Source organism: Hemicordylus capensis, chromosome 5 (assembly GCF_027244095.1).
Source record: "Hemicordylus capensis ecotype Gifberg chromosome 5, rHemCap1.1.pri, whole genome shotgun sequence".
In the NCBI taxonomy this organism is placed as follows: Eukaryota; Metazoa; Chordata; class Lepidosauria; order Squamata; family Cordylidae; genus Hemicordylus; species Hemicordylus capensis.
This window is the reverse complement of record NC_069661.1, coordinates 115,633,674-115,652,709: the sequence shown is the minus strand read 5'-3', so window position 1 is coordinate 115,652,709 and position 19,036 is coordinate 115,633,674. Positions and strand designations below refer to the sequence as shown.

General features: G+C 42.0%; 1 protein-coding gene across 19 annotated transcripts in view; it reads right to left on the bottom strand.

Annotated features, from left to right (window-relative positions):
* The window catches only part of KCNIP4 (potassium voltage-gated channel interacting protein 4), a 598,831-nt gene that overhangs the window by 159,200 nt on the left and 420,595 nt on the right, over nucleotides 1–19,036 (bottom strand). The window contains exon 3 of one of the 19 annotated variants that reach the window (XM_053252524.1): nucleotides 8,810–8,842. The exons of the other annotated variants lie outside the window; for them this stretch is intronic. Coding sequence (XP_053108499.1) covers nucleotides 8,810–8,842 — 33 coding nt within the window. The remainder of the gene's footprint in view (nucleotides 1–8,809; nucleotides 8,843–19,036) is intronic. 19 annotated transcript variants of the gene reach the window in all.

Below are 19,036 nucleotides of genomic sequence, written 5' to 3'. Positions count from 1 at the left end.
TGGATGATGGAAACTGTTATCACAAATGTATTCTAGTCCAAGTACATCAGCTACATTGGGAGAACATCTGGGCCCATTATCAATCTGCATATGTTGGAGCTGATGCAGAGATTGACGCTACCCAGACAAAGCTCTTATGAGTTTTCAGTTTCTACGTGCTCTCTCCCACCCCTACCCAATAATGATTGTGATGTAGATGCAAAAATACTACTCTATATATGCTCATATGTCAAAATTAGAGGAGACGGAAGAGTAGCGGGGGCGCAATAGTCCTTATAAGTAAAATGGGTGGGCCCATAAAAGTGTGTGTTCACTTCAGGTTAATTGATAAAAGTTATGAGAGGGGTATAGCTCAATGGCAGAGCACATGCAAACATGTATAACTCACAGGCTGAATTCATGAACTCGCAGGAAACAAGACTGGGAAATATAACAACCAGAGTGTCACTGCTGGTCAGGAAATAAAATACTGGAGTAGCTGGATCATTCATCTAATATATAATGCAGCTTCATATATCCTTTAGTCTGTGTTTTATATGATGCCCAGAAAGCAAGAAATCATAGAGCAGCTTGGAGAAGATAGTTGTATGGACAAAGGACCACTAAAAGATCCTTTAATAGTCACATGAAAAGAAAAAATCAGCCTATGTGATCCTACCATTGCAGTCTTGCATCATGCCTTTTGGATTCTGGGACAATCTTGAAGCAGTGTATTATATGCTTAGGGTCATGTCTTATGCAACAGGTTGTGACGATAGGATGGACCAGTATTGCATCACACAAAATACCAATGGCTATGTTTCCTAGTGAAGAACAGGCTTGGGAGGGTACAATCTGTAATAGAGGTGGAAAGCTGCCTCAATCCTTTCCCTGGCCACCAAATCTCTTCTCCAAACCATCTCTTTCCCCTGCAGTGTTCCAAATGAATGTTAGTCATCTCAGTAAGAGCCCTAGGCATGTATCCCTTACCCACAGGGAAATATGTGCATGGGACCATCAATGGCGGACCTCACAAGTTGTTTTCTGATTCAAGTTGTTTTACAGTGTCTGTTATACCAGACACTGAACAGTCACAGATAACCCTCATTCAAAAATAAATGTTTTATAGCCCAGTTCATTGTTACTTTCTCTACACAGGGAAGAATGAAGAGGGAACATGTGCCGGAGACTCTACTGGGTTGAGATTTCTCCCTGAAATGAAATGAAGGAATAGAGGCATAGAAGTCTTTGCCCACAACAAAACACACCCTAACTTTGAAATGGTGATATAAACCAATATAAAAAGTTAGTAACACCTTACTCAAGTCTATTTGCTTTCACACCTTCGTTACAGCTGATATTAGCTGGATTGGTTTCCTTGTCTTACTAATTCCTTCTGTTGCCAGCTCCTGGACTCTGTATAGGCCCAAGACTCAGAAACTGAACACATTGCCAAGGTTGAGGGCATACTATTGATTTGCATAATGGTACTATAAAAGGCTTCCCAAGTGACAGGACATGTAAAATCCTTAATTGACTAGCATGGAAGAACAGTTGCTCAGAAGCTAGTTATTCCTCATCTATCACCCCTCCTCTCCACAAAATGGGAAATAGCTGATGAATTATAAAATTGTTGAAGCTTTTAATTAGCCCTTGTTTTTATAGGGTGCTGTTGGATTGTCAAAATGAACTACGTTTTGAAATGAACACCATTGTATGTTGGCGGGGCGGGGGGGAGACGACTGAATGTAAGGAAAAACTATAGTCTTTGATTTCCATTCTAGATAAGCAGCAGTTCCTTCTGCTGTTGCCTGCCTGCTTTTGCTTCCCCTGTGGGGCTGCAGCCTCAGGTCAACATCTGTGGGAAGTGTGGGCAGGACTTGGACCAGCCCCTGAGTGACTCAGCTGCTCTTTGGGTCACCTGCTCAGTTTTGGGCTTTATAGGAAGGCTCCTTGTGGCGGCAGGCCCGCCACCGGCAAGGTTGCCACTGAAGGGGTGACACCAAAGGGGGGTGCCCCTTTGGGGGAGCCACTTCGGGGGAGGGCGAGGGCTAGAGGGCTTCTGATTAATTAGTTTTAAGCTGTTTTAGACTTGGGTTGAAGTTGCTGTTATGTGTTTGGGTTTGTCTGGAGATGGGGGGACAGGGGGCACCTTCGTTGACCATGGGGCAGCTATCCCAGTGGTGGTGGGGGAATAGAAGAAGTAATGTTGGCAGGTCAGTGGGCCATTCCAGGGGAAGGGTAGTCAGAAATTTAATAGCTGTCTCCCCTTCCATCTGTCCTGCCAGCTCTTTGACCTCGAGGAGCACTGCCAACAACCCACATAGCTTTCCCCTGCTCCTCTGTAATGCCAGGTCGGTCCAAAATAAATCTGAACTCATCCATGATTTGATCATGGATGAAGGGGTCGACCTGCTATGTATTACCGAGACTTGGTTGGTGGAGGCTAGTGGTCCAGTTTGGTCCCAGCCTCTCCCTCCAGGATATTCTGTAGAGGAGCAGGTGAGGGGATGTGAGCGGAGAGGTGGGGTGGCTGTGGTCTATAAGGATAACATCTCCCTTACCAGGGTCCCTGTCAGGGTATCGGACCATATTGAATGTGTGTACTTGAGCTTGGAGACCAGGGATAGATTGGGACTTCTGTTGGTGTACCAATCGCCCCGCTGCCCAGCAGAATCCCTTACTGAGCTCACGGACTTGGTCGCGGAACTCACGTTGGAGACTCTCAGATCCTTGGTGCTGGGGGACTTCAATGTTCATTTCAGGACCAATCTGTCCGGGGTAGCTCGGGTGTTCATAGCGGCCATGACAACTATGGGCCTATCCCAAGTGGTCTCTGGACCGACACATATTGCAGGTCACACGCCTGATTTGGTATTTTATTCTGATCAGGATGGTGTTCCGTGGGTGGGGACTCCTGTGATTTCCCCATTGTCATGAACGGACCACCATCTGGTTAAGGTTGGACTTACGACCACTTCCCACCTCCGCAGGGGTGAGGGGCCCATTGTAATGGTCCCCCCAAAGAGGTTATTGGATCCAGTAAGATTCTAAGAAGCCTTGGAGGGATTTAATGTTGGCTTTGCTGGTGATCCTGTTGATGCCCTGGTTGAGAATTGGAACAACTTGCTCACCAGGGCAGTAGACATGACTGCTCCCAAGCGTCCCCTCCGACCTGCTTCAAATTCGACCCCTTGGTATACTAAAGATCTGCGGGGGCTGAAGCGGCAAGGTAGGCGACTGGAGCGCAAGTGGAGGAAGACTCGACTCGAATCAGACAGATTGCAACATAGAGCACATTTAAAGATCTATGCTCAGGCAATACGTGCGGCAAAGAGGCAGTTCTTTTCTGCCTGTATTGCCCCTGCAAATTCACGTCCAGCAGAACTGTTCAGGGTTGTGAGGGGATTAGTATCTGCCCCCCTTCCCTTGAACCAGAATTTGGAGTCATCAGTTACCCGCTGTGATGTGTTTAAAGAGTTTTTCGCAGATAAAATCTGTCAGATTCGGGCCGACCTAGATGGAGACTCCACAATTAATTTGATGTCTGAGCTGGAGGTGCCCAACGACTCCTCTTATGTGATTCGACTGGATCGGTTTCAAGTGGTGACTCCTGAGGATGTGGACAAGCTGCTTGGAGCGGTGAGGCCTACCACGTGTTCTCTTGACGCTTGTCCAACATGGCTTGCTTGATCTAGCAGGGAGGTTGTTGTAAACAGCCTGGTGGATATCATAAATGCTTCTCTGAGGGAGGGCAGGATGCCTCCTTGTCTTAAGAAGGCAATCATTAGACCTCTTCTAAAGAGCCTGCATTAGATCCCTCAGAGTTGATAGGCCTGTTATAAGCCTGTTTCCAACCTCCCATGGCTGGGCAAGGTAATTGAGAGGGTGGTGGTCTCTCAGCTCCAGGCGGTCACAGTTTTACAGTGGTTCCACTCCTACCTCTCGGATAGATTACAGATGGTGTCAATTAGAGACTGTTGCTCTTCCAAACCTGAGCTTAAGTACGGTGTCCCTCAAGGCTCCATACTTTCTCCAATGTTTTTTAACATCTACATGAAACCGCTGGGAGAGATCATCAGGGGATTTGGAGCTGGGTGTTACCAGTACGCTGATGATACCCAGATCTACTTCTGCATGTCAACTTCTTCAGGAGCTGGCATATCCTCCCTAAATGCCTGCCTGGAAGCAGTAATGGGCTGGATGAGGGAGAATAAATTGAAGCTGAATCCAGATAAGAAGGAGGTACTTATTGTGAGGGGTTAGAACTCTAGAGACGGTTTTAATCCACCTGTTCTAGATGGGGTCACACTTCCCCAAAAGGAACAGTTTTGCAGTCTGGGAGTACTTCTGGATTAACACCCCTCCCTGGTTTCTCAGGTTGAGGCGGTGGCCAGGGGTGCTTTCTATCAGCTTTGGCAGATACGTCAGCTGCGCCCATTTCTCGAGATCAATGACCTAAAAACAGTGGTACATCTGTTGGTGGCCTCCAGACTTGACTTTTGTAATGTGCTCTATGTGGGGCTTGCTTGGTACGAAGTCTGGAAACTTCAGTTGGTTCAGAATATGGCAGCCAGGTTGGTCTCTGGGTCATCTTGGACAGACCATATTACTCCTTTACTGATGGAGTTACACTGGCTGCCAATAGGTTCCCGGACAAAATACAAAGTGCTAGTTATAACTTACAAAGCCCTAAGCGGCTTAGGCCCTGGGTATCTAAGAGAGCATCTGCTTCATTATGAGCCCCACCGTCCATTGAGGTCATCTGAAGAGGTCCGTCTCCAGTTACTGCCAACTCATTTGGTGGCTACACAGAGACGGGCCTTCTCGGTTGCTGCCCCAAGATTGTGGAATGCGCTCCTTGCTGAGATATGATCATCCCCATCTCTGGCAATTTTCAAAAAACACCTGAAAACCCATCTTTTCACCCAAGCTTTCTCAGCTTCCTAAATTTGGGGGGTTTTAATATCTGGTTTATTTTAAAATTAAAAACCCAATTTCGGGATTTTAGTCACTGTAATTGTTTAATTGTTGTTTTAAAATGCTTTTAAATTGTTAATTGTTATATATTGTTTTTAATTTGTTTTAGCTTTTTACTGTTTTAGTTGTTTGTTTTAATTGTAAACCGCCCTGAGCCATTTTGGAAGGGCAGTATACAAATCAAATCAAATCAAATAAATAAATAATTTATCCTGCCTTAGATATGCTTTTTAATGGTCTCAGTCTTCCTTTAAGCTGTAGGATCCTACTTTCTATGCCCGCTACAATTTTGGATATGAACATGTATTCATGTTAAAGTAGGGTGCATTTATTTATTTTTACATTTATATCCTGCTCTTCCTCCAAGGAGCTCAGAGTGGTGTACATGCTTATTTTTATCCTCACAACAACGCTGTGAGGTAGGTTAAGCAGGTAGAAATCATGATCACAAGGGCGGAAGTAATTTTCACAATTTATGCAAATCTAAACAAAAATTACCAGAATTATTCATATTCTTGAATGCTACATCCCTTGTGTAATCATTCTTGCAATATAATACAGCATACTAGAAACGACCAAATGTAAACTGGCACAGTGATCATTTTGTGCAACTCAACAGATTATTTAAGAACAAAATAATGGAAAGTTGTATATCCAAGAGCCAAATAATGTATCAAAAGTGCTGAACGACTTTACTCTAGAATAGCAATTTACAAGCACACTAAGTCATTAGGATAATGCCAAGAGCTACATACTCCTTACAAGATATAGAGGTGAGTCTCATGATCAGCGAGACTCGCCGGGAAGGGGTTTGTGGGGAGAGCAGGCTTAACCCACTATCCCTGTAGATGAACAGGAAAGCAGCCCTGGGCGGCCGGATCGGCCACCCACACGACTGCCGGCTCTGTCATGGAGCCAGCAGGGGCTGCTGGGATTGGGGGCATCCTGGGGGCATGGGTGTGGGGGGCACCCTGGAGAGACCCCCAGGGCTGGGAGTCTTGTTTAGCCTCTCGGCAGGGGTCTCCTCATGTGTTGCCATGGCGCGGACCTGAAGTGTGGCAACACATGATAAAAAAGACGGGGTTAGACTGCTTTTGCCCGAACGTGAGAATCTCCTCATGGACTTAGGCAGGTGAAAATTCTGATTATTTTTGAACACTTCCAAATTGGTTTGTCCACACAGAAGACAAGGACATTTCATTCTTATAAATTAGTTTCTGTTTCAGCATTAAAATAAATGTATTTTAAAAATATGTTTCTAGGCTGAATTTGCAACATAGCCTGAATTGCATTCTGTATATTAAGACTTGCTTGGGGATGGAATACACCTGCTTTTAAGGCAAGTAATTTGTTTTTTGTATGAAGCACCAAACACCATTTCTGACTGACTATTAAGGACTGAAACTCGCCTTGCAAAGTACTTGAAATGGCTAGCTGAGGGATTTTATGTGGGGATTCAGTCTGAGTAGGGAGTCCAACTATTACAGCCACGAAGCCTCTTTACACCAATATGTCAGAGAGAGCTAGTTTGACCCCTACAAAGTTTGACCCTTACAATTTGACCCCTACAATTTGACCCCTACAAAGGCTTCCTGGCCAGGCTAGCCTGCTACTATGGCTTGGACATTATTATACATGCCCTGCTAAACTCTAGATTAGATTACTATAACTCATTATGCATGGGGCTGCTTCTGAAGACTATCTCAAAACTGCAGTTAGTTCAAAAGAGGACTATGTTCAAATGTGGTTCCCATCACTATTTTAATCAGCAACTGAAATGGGGGGAAACTGCTGTGTAAGTTTGAGGAGCAGAAGAACTTCTCAAGGGTGCTGGTGGTCTTCTTGCTTTTTTAAATTAAACAAGTTGTTCTAGTAAGAACTAATCAGCCTACTTCCATTTCACTGTCTCCACAACTGGATCAAATTTGGTTCAAATTGAGGTCCACAAGTTAGATCTCTTGCACCTCAAATGTTCATGCGTCCACCATCTTGGATCAGGGTGGATGACATCATTACAAACTACACCATTGAGGTTTCCCTGTGTGTCACTCACTACAACTGTACCAAATTTGGTTCAAATCGGTTAGATAGTCCACAAAGTAGCCGGCTCATGCCTCAAACGTTCACACATCTATCATCTTGGATCAGAGTTGGATGACATCATCACAAACATGATGACATCATCACAAACTACTCATTGGAGCATACTTATGTGTCCATACAGCTGTAGCAAATTTGGTTCAAATAGGTTACACTGTCCACAGGTTAGTGCACTTGTGCCTCAAAAGTTTGTGTCTGCCATCTTGAATTGGGTTGGATGACATCGTCACAATTTACACCATTGAGGTGTCCCTATGTGTCCCTACAACTGTACCTGATTTGGTTCATATTGGTCCAGGCATTGCAAAGTTGATGGGGGCAGTATGTGGACGGACACACACACACACACACACGGGCACATGTACAGAATGCCGGGTGATCTCATAAGCCTACTGGAAAGCAGGCTAAAAATTGATATTTGAATAAACAGAAACTAGTAGCAGATGCACCATGTCTCCTCACTGGTGCCATTCTCCTTGCTGGGAAGGAAAATTTTGCTGGTGGGGAGATAGGCAGTACGCCTGTCACTGTGGCCCACTTCTCCGAAAAGTATTTTGTACTTGAAAAAACCAAGAAGTCTGTTGCAGCCTCTCTCGGTATGTTCCCTAGTCCCTCAAGTTTTCTTGCAGATGTATTCCCTTGCATCAAAGCTGCAGGAGTTACTTACAAACACACACACACACACACACACACACACACACACACACACACACACACACTGTTGGCCTCAGAACTCTGGCAAAGTGCTGGAATCATGTACTTTGACCCATTCCCAGTCAGAATTCAACCACTAGGCTACTGATTGTAGGGTTGCCAACATTGCACTGGCTGAAATCGGGACGGGGACTCCGAGAGGGAGCTGGGGGCATGGCCAACTAAGAGCGGGGCTTGTGTTTTTTCTTCTTCTTACTTTTAAAGCTGCCGCAGAGCTGTGGTGGAGCGGGGATGGCGGCGAGAGCTCTTCCGCCTCCCAAACTATGTGAATGGCTCTGGCTGGGGCAGGGGTCGCTTGGGACAGGGCACGCTGGCAACAGGTGCGCTGTGGATGAACTGAAAGCACTATCACTGACTGCAGGCGAGACGGAGAGAAGGTGGCGAAAGAGTCCCTTACTCGGCCCCTCCTTCCTCCCAAATGAGGCAGACGAGCCTTTGCACACACGTGGGTAACAGGAGGAACAGAAAGTTGATGGAGGGAAACAGGATGAGCTCTCCCCTCCTCACCCTCCCTGCAGCTGCCACGCTCCATTCCACCCTCCCCCCGAGTAAACATCTCCTTTAAGGGGAACTCTCCCCACCCCAAAGCTAGTGCTGCCACCGCAAAGCAGTAGTTCTTTAAAAGCACAGTGTGCAAAAGTACTTTATCATTAAAAAAAACCCTCCCCCTCCATCGCGACAGGGGGCTCTGAAACCCTTTAGGTCTGGGCTCCCAAATGACCTGGGTGCACCACTGGACATAAACTTTCATAAAAAATAAAGCATGTGTACTCCTATCTCATACACATTCCTATCTCTATGGATCATGCTTGACGAGAAAAGTTTCACTCTGGGCTGTTTGGTGTTAGAGAAAAGGGATCACTACTTGTAAGGGCTGTTTGAAAACAGTTAGAACAAGCATATCCAAACCTCTCTCACCTTTTAGCAATCAAACGTTTCAAAACATAACTGTTTGCTAAAAGCCTGTTCTTAGAATTTTCATTATCACCCCCCTGCCTCCCCCCTACATACTCTAGTTTAGAAATTTATGACTCACCCATTTGGATATGGATTTGCCAAAGTTCAGTCTCTATGATAGGAAAAAGGAATATACAAAATTTTATGGTATTAGTTTTATGTGCAAGGAGCTATTCAAACAATGGAGATCAAATGAACTGCCGAGTCACAATAATAAAGGAACATTTGTAATCTTCTATGCATTCTGGTGAATACTCAAAAATACAGAGATGACTTTATGAATTTGGATAACCACCTAAGGAAACTGACTGACACCCTGACTAAACTTACTAAAGAAAGTTCTATTGGGATTTAGTAGTCCTTTAGAGTAACTCTTGGGTAATAATATTGAGTAACTTAGTCTGGACATCAGCCAGTGTAAACTAGGGGTGTGCATGGAACTGGTCAGGTCAGATCGGTTGACGTTCAAACAGAATCAGATAAAGATTCCCCCAGTGCTTGTAAAGGGGAATCCTTCCTGGATTCCCCTTTGCAAGTACTAAAACCTGCCGAATGATGTGGAATCAGTTCAATCCAAACTTAGCCTGATTCGGCTAGAAATCAGACCAGCCCCCCATTTTGGAGGGCCAGTCCAGTTCAAGCTTGAATCAGGCCGGTTAGTCTCAAACTGGTTCAAATTCAAACCAGTTCACACACCCCTGGTGTCAACATTTACCACTGTAACTATAATTTTGGAGATCATCAGATCCATGCAGGACTGTCATGTTTCCTTTGTGTGGAAGGTGACAAACTCCATATTTTGGCCATTCACAGTAACTGCCTTGGGATTGTTTTAATGAAAGGTGGTATATAAATTTCACAATAAATAAAAAATAAAAATAAAAATATATGTTGGGGTGTCCAAAATTCCATGAATCTTGACACTTGCACTCTTAACCTTGTCTAACGGCTGGGGCAAAGCAGAGTTAGGTTGGGCCGGGGCGCCAGGATCATCCCAGCATCCCAGTCATCCCAGCATTCCACACAAGCAGCCTAACACAGGCTGGGCTACCTTAGCCTGAGTTAGGCTTCTCGTGAGAACAACCTTAGTATGTGGAATGGTCCTTAATTTCTAGCTTGAGATCCTAAAGCTAGGAATTGCATGCTGATTCAGTGGATTTCTCCCATGAATAGTGTGTTTCTCAGGGTTTACAGATAATGCCTATATTTTTAATAATCAGATAAAATTTGGAGAGCTGAAAACATAGTGGATTTTTCCAGTCCAATTGAAGATGCCAAAATTGTCCTTGATCTGGTGTTTTAAATGTTTTTCACATTTTGTTGGATATGTACTTTTGAACATAAATAGCCACAATGCGCCTGCAATCTAACAGCTAGTTTAATCTAAAGTTCATCCTGATTGACTCAATATGAGGCTGCCTGCTTTTTTCCATTAGTCTCTTGGCAAAGCAACAGAAATGCTATAGCATTTACTCCTCTTGACATACCTTTCCCATTGTGCTCATTACTTTTGGTTTTCAAAGGAGACACTTAATTTGTATCAATACTGTTTTGTGCTTTTGATCAGTTAATGTCACTCTAACCTGCTGCAGAGCAAAGTTTTTTGTCTTGTCCTGACTGTATTCAAGTGTAACTATAGGAGATCCTTGGGGTGTTCTTTCCGTATGTCCATTATCCAGCTATACTATTTTTTTAAAAGTAGCTTGCTTGCTTGCTTTCTTCTCGCCCCCTGATATTTTCTGAAGTAATTTTGTTCTGGTATGCCTCTTTCTCTTTTATATTTCCCAATTCTTGGTGACGATAAGACGACAAATATTTATATACTGCTTTTCAACAGAAGTTCCCAAAGTGGTCTCAGATATAGATAGGTGGGCTCACAAGCCACACTCCCCCTTTACTACTATGAATATTTAAATACCACTTTTCAGCAGAACTTTTCAAAGCTGTTTACATAGAATAAATAAAATGATTTAATGGGCATTATGGAAATGAGGACATTTGTACACTTAATAAAAGCATTCCATTGCCTTTACTAGGAAATGTCTGAATTTTATGTTTTTCTGCCTTTAAAAAATCTTAAATATTAGTCTAGAACAGACACTGGTGGAAGGTTGCTGGATACACTGTATGAGAAGGAACTTGGGCAGTGTGCAATAAATACTGAGGAGACTTGCTACTTTAAAAACTTGATGGATGGAGTAATGTACACAATGAGTCTGTACTAAGTGTTTGTGTGACAAAGAGGATGGGGTTGCATTTCTTTCAGAAACCATAGATACTAGGGATGTGCAAAGTCAGATCAGGAAGGTCAGACATGGCCCTTATACTGACCACTTTGGAGAGCATAGAAGGCAGTCGAACCCCAACCCTGTTTGGCTATATTCCAAGCATTTCAAGCTCCAAATGATGGTGGCATCATTGATGGTGGCAGGAGTCTGTGTGTACAGGTGTGTGTGTGTTTGTTTTTTTGGTTGGGGGCAATTGCCACAGTCTGGCATCCCTCTTCCTACCTTCCTGTCAGCCTGCCCGCACATTTATTTCTTAATTTTTTTAAAGTATTTACCCGGATGTTTTACTTGCAATTGAATGGATGTTTTACTTGCAATTGAAAAGTGAAAACGGCAGATTTCCAGGTTTCCTGAAATTCCAGTGATGAATTTCCTGAGATTCATCACTTCCCCTGATATTCTTGGATGTTTCATAACTTTCTTCCACTGCTCTGAGAGTATGATTTCTGGGTTACTTTTAAAAATTAATTTAAAAAATCAAAGGATGGCCGGATTAACTTGTAATTAAATGTACAGTGTACGATCATCCTCAGCTGCTTGTGGGATGACTTTCAGAGCTCCCTTTTATGCATTCCCCCCCTTGCAATTATTTTTGCTTTACCCCTATAGGAATTTTCACTGAAAAAAGCTGATCCCGATCCTGAGTCTGACATTCTTAAGAGTCCAGAGGACTCTGAAATGATGATTGTCATGATATCAGATCCAATCTGATGCAAATTTTGCATTCATGTATAGGCCCAATAGACACATCAGGAAATGCGCATACTGCAGAATATTTAAGAGAGGCAGTAAAAGCTGTAATGAACTGTGGGTGAAAAATTAAAGTGTCATGTGTGTATTTTGTCACGCACAATGTTGCAAATGTGGCAAAGATGAGAAAATATTTAGACAAAATGTTTATTATTTATTTAACATATTTTTATACCGCCCAAAACTCATGTCTCTGGGCGGTTTACAATAAGCAAACAAACAAAAAGTTAAAACACTAGTTATAACAAAATTAATGATACTGTAAAAGTTAAAACATTACAACTCAAATTCTAACACATTTTAAAACGATGCTAAAACTGTTAAAACAATATTTAATTAAAGGTCTGGGTGAATAGGTGCATCTTTAAAGACTTTTTAAAAGTTGTCAGAGATGGGGTGGCTCTTATTTGAGCAGGGAGCACGTTCCAAAGCTTTGGGGCAGCAGCAGAGAAGGCCCACCCCCGATTAGCCACCAGGCGAGCTGGTGGCAACTACAGATGGACCTCTTCTGATGATCTCAGTGGGCAGTGGGGTTCACAACGAAGAAGACGTTCTCTTAAATACCCAAGGCCCAAGCCATTTAGGGCTTTATAGGTTATAACCAGCACCTTGTATTTTGCCCGGAAACTTATCAGCAGCCAGTGTAGATATTTCAATATGGGAGTAATATGGTCCCTCCAAGATGACCCAGAGACCAACCTGGCTGCCACATTCTGAACCAGCTGTAGTTTCCAGACTACATACACAGGCAGCCCCACACAGAGTGCATTGCAGTAATACAGTCTGGAGGTTACCAGCATATGTACCACTGTTCTGAGGTTGTTTATCTCAAGAAATGGTCAAAGCACCCCAGACTGCATACCTGTTCCTTCCGGTGAAGTGTGACTCCCACCCAGAACAAGGAGATCAAATTTATCTCCCGAGTTTTGACCCCACACAATGAGTACCTCCTTCTTATCTGGATTCAGTCTCAGTTTGTTATCCCTCATCCAGCCCATTACCACTTTCAGGCAGGCATTTAGGGAAGTAGATAGAAGGAAGCTTAAAAACTTATGGCTTGTGCCCATTTAATTCATCTTTTAGTCAACGACTACTTAACTACTCCAGGAATACAAGACAATGCTGAAGTTATAAAATATTTCCTTAACAATAATTTTGTTTAAGCATCACTGAAGAGAGCAGGAGGATCCAAACTAATTTTCCCTCAGCATGTTGGGTGGAATTCTGTGGCTGATTTATTTTTATTTTTTTGGAACAATTTATTAAGAACTGGCCTATTTTCATAAAAATCGTAAAGAAAACCATTCCATCCCAGTTGGAAGTAGATTATCCAAAATATCCAAAGTATCCAAAGTATTCAAAACTGGATTGAAGAGCAATGTAGAAGATATGCTCAGTATACTGAAGTCTGTACCTATAGGCTTGGACATGATTGTTGCTGCACTGTTGATGCTGTTGCAATCTGGAAAGGCCTTTTCAAGAGACACTGAAGAAAGATACAGAGGCGATTCTCACAATCGCCAAAAAGCAGGCTAAGGGAGCCTAGCTCACTTTCTGGTGACTGTGAGAACCACCGGGCTCGCAGGCGAGCCCGGTTGCTCTCAAGCAGATCACCCGCTTAAACTACCCTCCCTAAGCCCAGGTTAGTGGAGCGAGCACTCTACTAACCCAGGCTCTATGATTGTGTGTTGCTGTGGCATGGCTCCACACCGTCGGAACTCATGAGTAGACCCCGACTGGGAGGCTAAAAAGCAGCCTCCTGGCTTGGGGTTCCCTCCAACATGCCCTGAGCGCTCACGCAGGGCATGCTGGAACTTCTGATCCCCCTAGCCCTCGCCGGCTCCGTAATGGAGCCAGCAGTCATGTGGGTGGCCGTTTCGGCCGCCCAGAGCAGACTGACTGCTCGTCTGCAGGGAGAGTGGGCTAAGCCCACTCTCCCCACAAATCCCATTTCAGCTGTTCCCACTGGTTGTGGGAACCGCCTCAAACTGTTGCAAGCAATAAAACAAACAGATCAAACACTCACTCCACCTCATTTTTTTGCAAACATTCTCAAGCCCAGATAGAAAGGTAGATGTCTAACTTCTGAAGATTATGTTTCCATGACATGAGCATCTCAAAACGAGTCCTCAGTTTTGCCAGCCACAATAAATTTCAAGACTGGAAGGGAACTATAAAAGAGTACATGCTTATGGATGATGTTTTAAACAAAATCACTCCCCTGAACTGGTGGAAATCATTAGCCAAGCACCTTGAACCAGAGTTCCTTCAGTTGGTAAGCCAACTTCTTACAGCAGTGGTTTCCTCTGCAGGCAGAGAAAGAATATTTTCATAGCTTGGCATTATTCACTAAAATCTAAGATGTCAACTGGGAGTTGAAAAAACAGGAAAGATTTCGTTTCTATTCAGTCTATGAATAAAAATGACAGTAGAAGTGGGGAAAATGAAACCTAGTTTTAAGGACAGATTTAGTGGAGTGATGATTTGTCTGTTAGTAAAATGTGAAAATAAAACAAAATTAAGAGGATTTTTTTAAAACTTTGAAGGATAGCCTATCCAACTTAGGGGGCTGATGCAATTGTAAATGTGAAACATATATGCAACTGCTGCCACCACTATAACCATGAGCGAGAACTCTTCAAACATAAAACATTATTTCGTAATAACCCGTTTGGGCCTTGGGCATGGTTTGGAGCCATTTTAAAAACTCTCTTCTTAAGAAACAAAACAACAATATAACTCTTATTTTTAAACAGGCAAAATCATTCTTTATTGCATAGTATTAAAAACACCTTCACAGGATATCCCAGCTGCCTTCTGATATGTTGGTAAGGCTATGGCTTCACTGAGAAGATCAGGTCACTCCCCCTGTTGCCAATTTCCTCTTTTTATTCACAGTTCTTATCCTTTTCCTGATAACAAGAAGTTCGGTCTTAATATACTGTAATATACTATATTGATCCTTTATCAGCGAAAATTTAGGTTCTCACCCCAGAAAGCTCTCAGAAACTTTGCTTTAGGAACCATAATTCTGCCTTCAGCTTTTCTCTGGGTTTCCTTCTTGGTGACCTCAACTTTTTTTGGGGGGGGGGTCCTTCCTTCCCTTCACCAGCTCTCCCCTGTTCATCCTTAGGCAACCATAAATCTCTAAGGGATAACTCCCAAATGTCATATTTCCCCTCTAACGGTGACCCCAGATTAATCCATACCCACTAGCAGGACCCCAGCAACAATTATTAGATTAGACTTCCCCTAACAACTAAACACAGATTCTTCACATCTCCTCTCATTCTTAAAAGATTCAGCACCCTTATAACATATCTTTTTTAGACAGAGCATTATGTTTTGTTTCCCTAGGATACAGTGTGCTCCACTTTAAAAGTAAACCTGAACTATCCATGACTATCTCTGCAACTTAGTATTTGAATTATACTTTGGATGTTTCATTTTGGTTAACTGGTATGTGACTACGAATTTTTGTATCATATTCTTCCAATCAATTAACTTCTCATGATGTTTTTGTTTGTTTTTAGTTTTTCATTTTGCTTTACTGATGCTTGGACTTTTTCAGTCAACTTCTTTCTCTGTGGTTGATAAGCATTTCTTTTTAAATGCTTCACACCACAGGAAACTCACATATTTTATTATTTCTTATAAATTTATTAAGTAAAATATTAGATAAAATTTCAGCTAAAATCTGCTGCTCAAACTATTTACATTCAAACAATTTTAAATCTCCCTCCAATTCTACTTTCTCTTTTGCTTCTAGAGTTTTAGACATTCCATGATTCTCACTTTCTGCCTCAAAGCCTTGAGACAATTGATCATCTTCTGCATTTTCAGAATATTTATATATTCTTATATTCTCAGAGATATTTAATTGACCAACAAGTAAATTTTTACTTTGTCTGCTTGTAATTACACAGGCCTGGGCCTCAATGCCAATGATATCTCTACCTATAAGCAAAGGTACAAACAGTTCATTTGTTACCCTGGTTTTACAAAATCCATGAGATCCTCTACACTCAAGGGATAATCCTGCCACTGGGAGTCTGAGAAATTTACCTCCCAATTCTTGTACTTCATAGTACCTTCCTATTACTTACATCTTCCTCCAAGTCAGTTCTAATTATGGAAAATGATGTTATAGTATCCAGCATTCTCCATACAATGTTATCCTCAGCCAACACCTTAATTATAGGATAATATCCACATACTTCTTCATTCAAGTTGTTACACTTTTTAGTCATACCCCTCGAACATTGGAAAGGTACTCTTCTTCATGTAACCCCCCTGCATATTTTTCAAACACTGACTGGAAATCTTGGGGTTTTTCTCCCAGTAGACATTCAGCAAAGTTCTTTATATTTCTGGGTTGTATTGTGAGTCTGAGCCACTACCTTCTGATGTTGTCTCTGTAACTCACACAGTTCCTTCTCCAGTTGTAGATGCTTTTCTCACATATTTTTCTCTGTCCAATTAATCTCTCTCTCCAGCTCTTGTTTCTTTCTTTTTATCTGCATCTGTTGAAAGTTGTATCTCACTTTCCATGAGCAGTTATTGTTCTTCACGCTGATACTGTTTCTCTTGGAAGTGCAGATACTTCAGACAACATTGCACCAATCAAGGTATCACAGGTTTGCTAGGTGTTACTGCAACTACAATCTCCTCTGGATCAGCAAGGTATGTGATTCCTTTGAAGTTTCTCCATAGACTAAAATGTTTATTTCCTGGCATACATAAAGTTTTTTGTTTTTTAAAAGTATTTTAATTGGTTTTAAATGGTTTTAATTGTTTTTGAATTGTTTTTATATTGTTTTTAGCACTGTGTTTTGAATTGTGTTTGTGTGTGTGTGGTGTTTTTTTTTAAGTTGTTGTACACCACCCATAGCCTCTGGATGGGGTGGTTTATAAATGTAATAAATTATTATTATTATTATTATTATTAACACAACTTTACCCATGTTAAAGTATTCTGACATTTTCCTCATGTCCTATGAGCCACTACTCCAAATTAAATGCCCCCCTTGTACTTCTAAAATGTTTACAAAATACAAACTCCTTTTGAATCTCACCATTGCCACCATCTGTGAAACTCACCTTTTCTTTGCTGCCACAACTATAACCAGGAGCTCTTTTAAACATTAAATATTGAACTATTTGTAAACAAGCAAAATCATTGTTTCTTATATCCTTCTTTAGTTGAAGAATATAACAAACATCCTTACTGGGTATCCCAGCTGCCTTCCAGATATGCTGATAAAGCTATGGCTTCACTGACAGGCAGTAATCCCTCTAAGGTGTGTGCATGTGCATGCAGTCACGTTTTTTTTAATGTCCGCTCAGTTAACTTTAGATCCCACTCAGTTTAAATCAGGAGGGTCCCACTCTGACTGCATGTGCACACACAGTGCCTTGATACTGCCACCCAGAATAAAACTCATTCTGCACACAGATGAAAAAAATTAGAGAGAACACTGCTAACAGGATCCTGTCACTCCCGCTGTTAAGTTCCATTTGTCTCATCAGCCCAGCTGAAGCCACAACCTCTAGCAACGCCCCCCCCCAGCAACTGTTACTAAGTTAGATTTCCCCTTAACAACACAGCAGTTAACCACCTATAATCCCAATTAAATACAGATTCTCCACAGTAACATTTAAACCTGTTTAATAAAGTATAAGTGCTATGTTGTTTGTGTGCATGATTTACTTCTTACAATTCCTAATGTACTACTGCTGCATCTGCAGCTTGACACTGGTAATGGGTGATGGTATCCATTAAATAAACTAGGTATTTTGTAAAGTGTGCTGTCAAGTCAGTGTCAACTCCTGGCGACCACAGAGCCCTGTGGTTTTCTTTGGTAGAATACAGGAGGGGTTTACCATTGCCATCTCCCATGCAGTCTCAGATGATGCCTTTCAGCATCTTCCTATATCGCTGCTGCCCTATAGGTGTTTCCCATAGTGTGGAAAACATACTAGCATGGATTTGAACCAGCAACCTCTTGCTCTTTATGCAAGTCATTTCCCCACTGTGTGTACTATTACCTAAATTCGTAAAAATCAAGTTATCTAGAAAATTACATTAAGCATACCCTCTTAGATATAATAAATGTTTTACTGAGTTGTAAATTAACATGCTTTACTGTTCAGATTTGCACAATTGTTTAAGAAATAGGTTTAAAAGTATCAATGGGAAACCTGATTTAAATAAATTAAATAAATTATTTAAATCAGGTTTTTCTCCTTGTGATTTAAATCAATTCACCCTGTTGGGGATAGAAACACTTTTCTATCAACCCTAGTAAATGCTTGGATATTGGCAATAAACAGGGAGTTAAATGATTGTGCAAGGCATAAAAATTACTTGAGTTTTTCATTTTCTCTGTTTTAGGAACAATTTCTCAAGTATGATGGGTCACAGGCTCCAACAGCTCCAAGTAAAACCAATCTTGAAAAGTGCTACATGAGCTGTTTCATGCTGGCTTTTTAAGTAAAACACTGGAAATGCAGAGTTCACTATGACACAGCATCCATTTGGAACAAACCTTGTTGGAAGCAGTAAATCAACAGAGACTTTCTTTTTAGCAGATGTCAGAGGAGTTAAAGGCCACAACAAAAAGTTATAAAGGTGATCCATGATCCATGCTTGGAGCCGTTTTTGCAACTATTTATTAACAAATTCAATGAGCTGATGAATAATATACTGGGCTCCCCCACCACAGCCCGCCATTTCAGGTAGTCTGACTAACATTTTGTTCCCCCCATTTTAGCTCACCAGATGACATGCTATGCTAAATCTGTTATTTAGCTCTGTGGGCTCATTTTTGTTAAACTAAAGAGCAGTCACTGACAGCCGCAAAAGGACCACAACATACGAGTGGAAGCAAATCCTGCCTACCGTTCCATAGTATCAATGAAAATAACGCCCCGGTAGTTTCTATTAGCCCTGGAAGAAAACCTTTCATTAGCACCAGCAGAAGCCTTCCTTCTAGCTATAATAGCTACATGATCACCATTTTCAGCAGAACCACAATGCAGCAGAAAGGGGTTAAATAACCCCTCTCCACATGCTGTTGCTGCTCCACATGCTGATTGGATCTTTTGAGCTACTATTAGCTTGAAAACAACAAACTATGCACTGATTGTAACTCAAAACATGAATGCATATTTTATCTGAATCCTGTGCCTAAGTGTACATGCTCATAACTGTGAAGCTGTAAATGTTAGATAGCACCAACTTTGTGATGCCTGATCATCCATCAAAT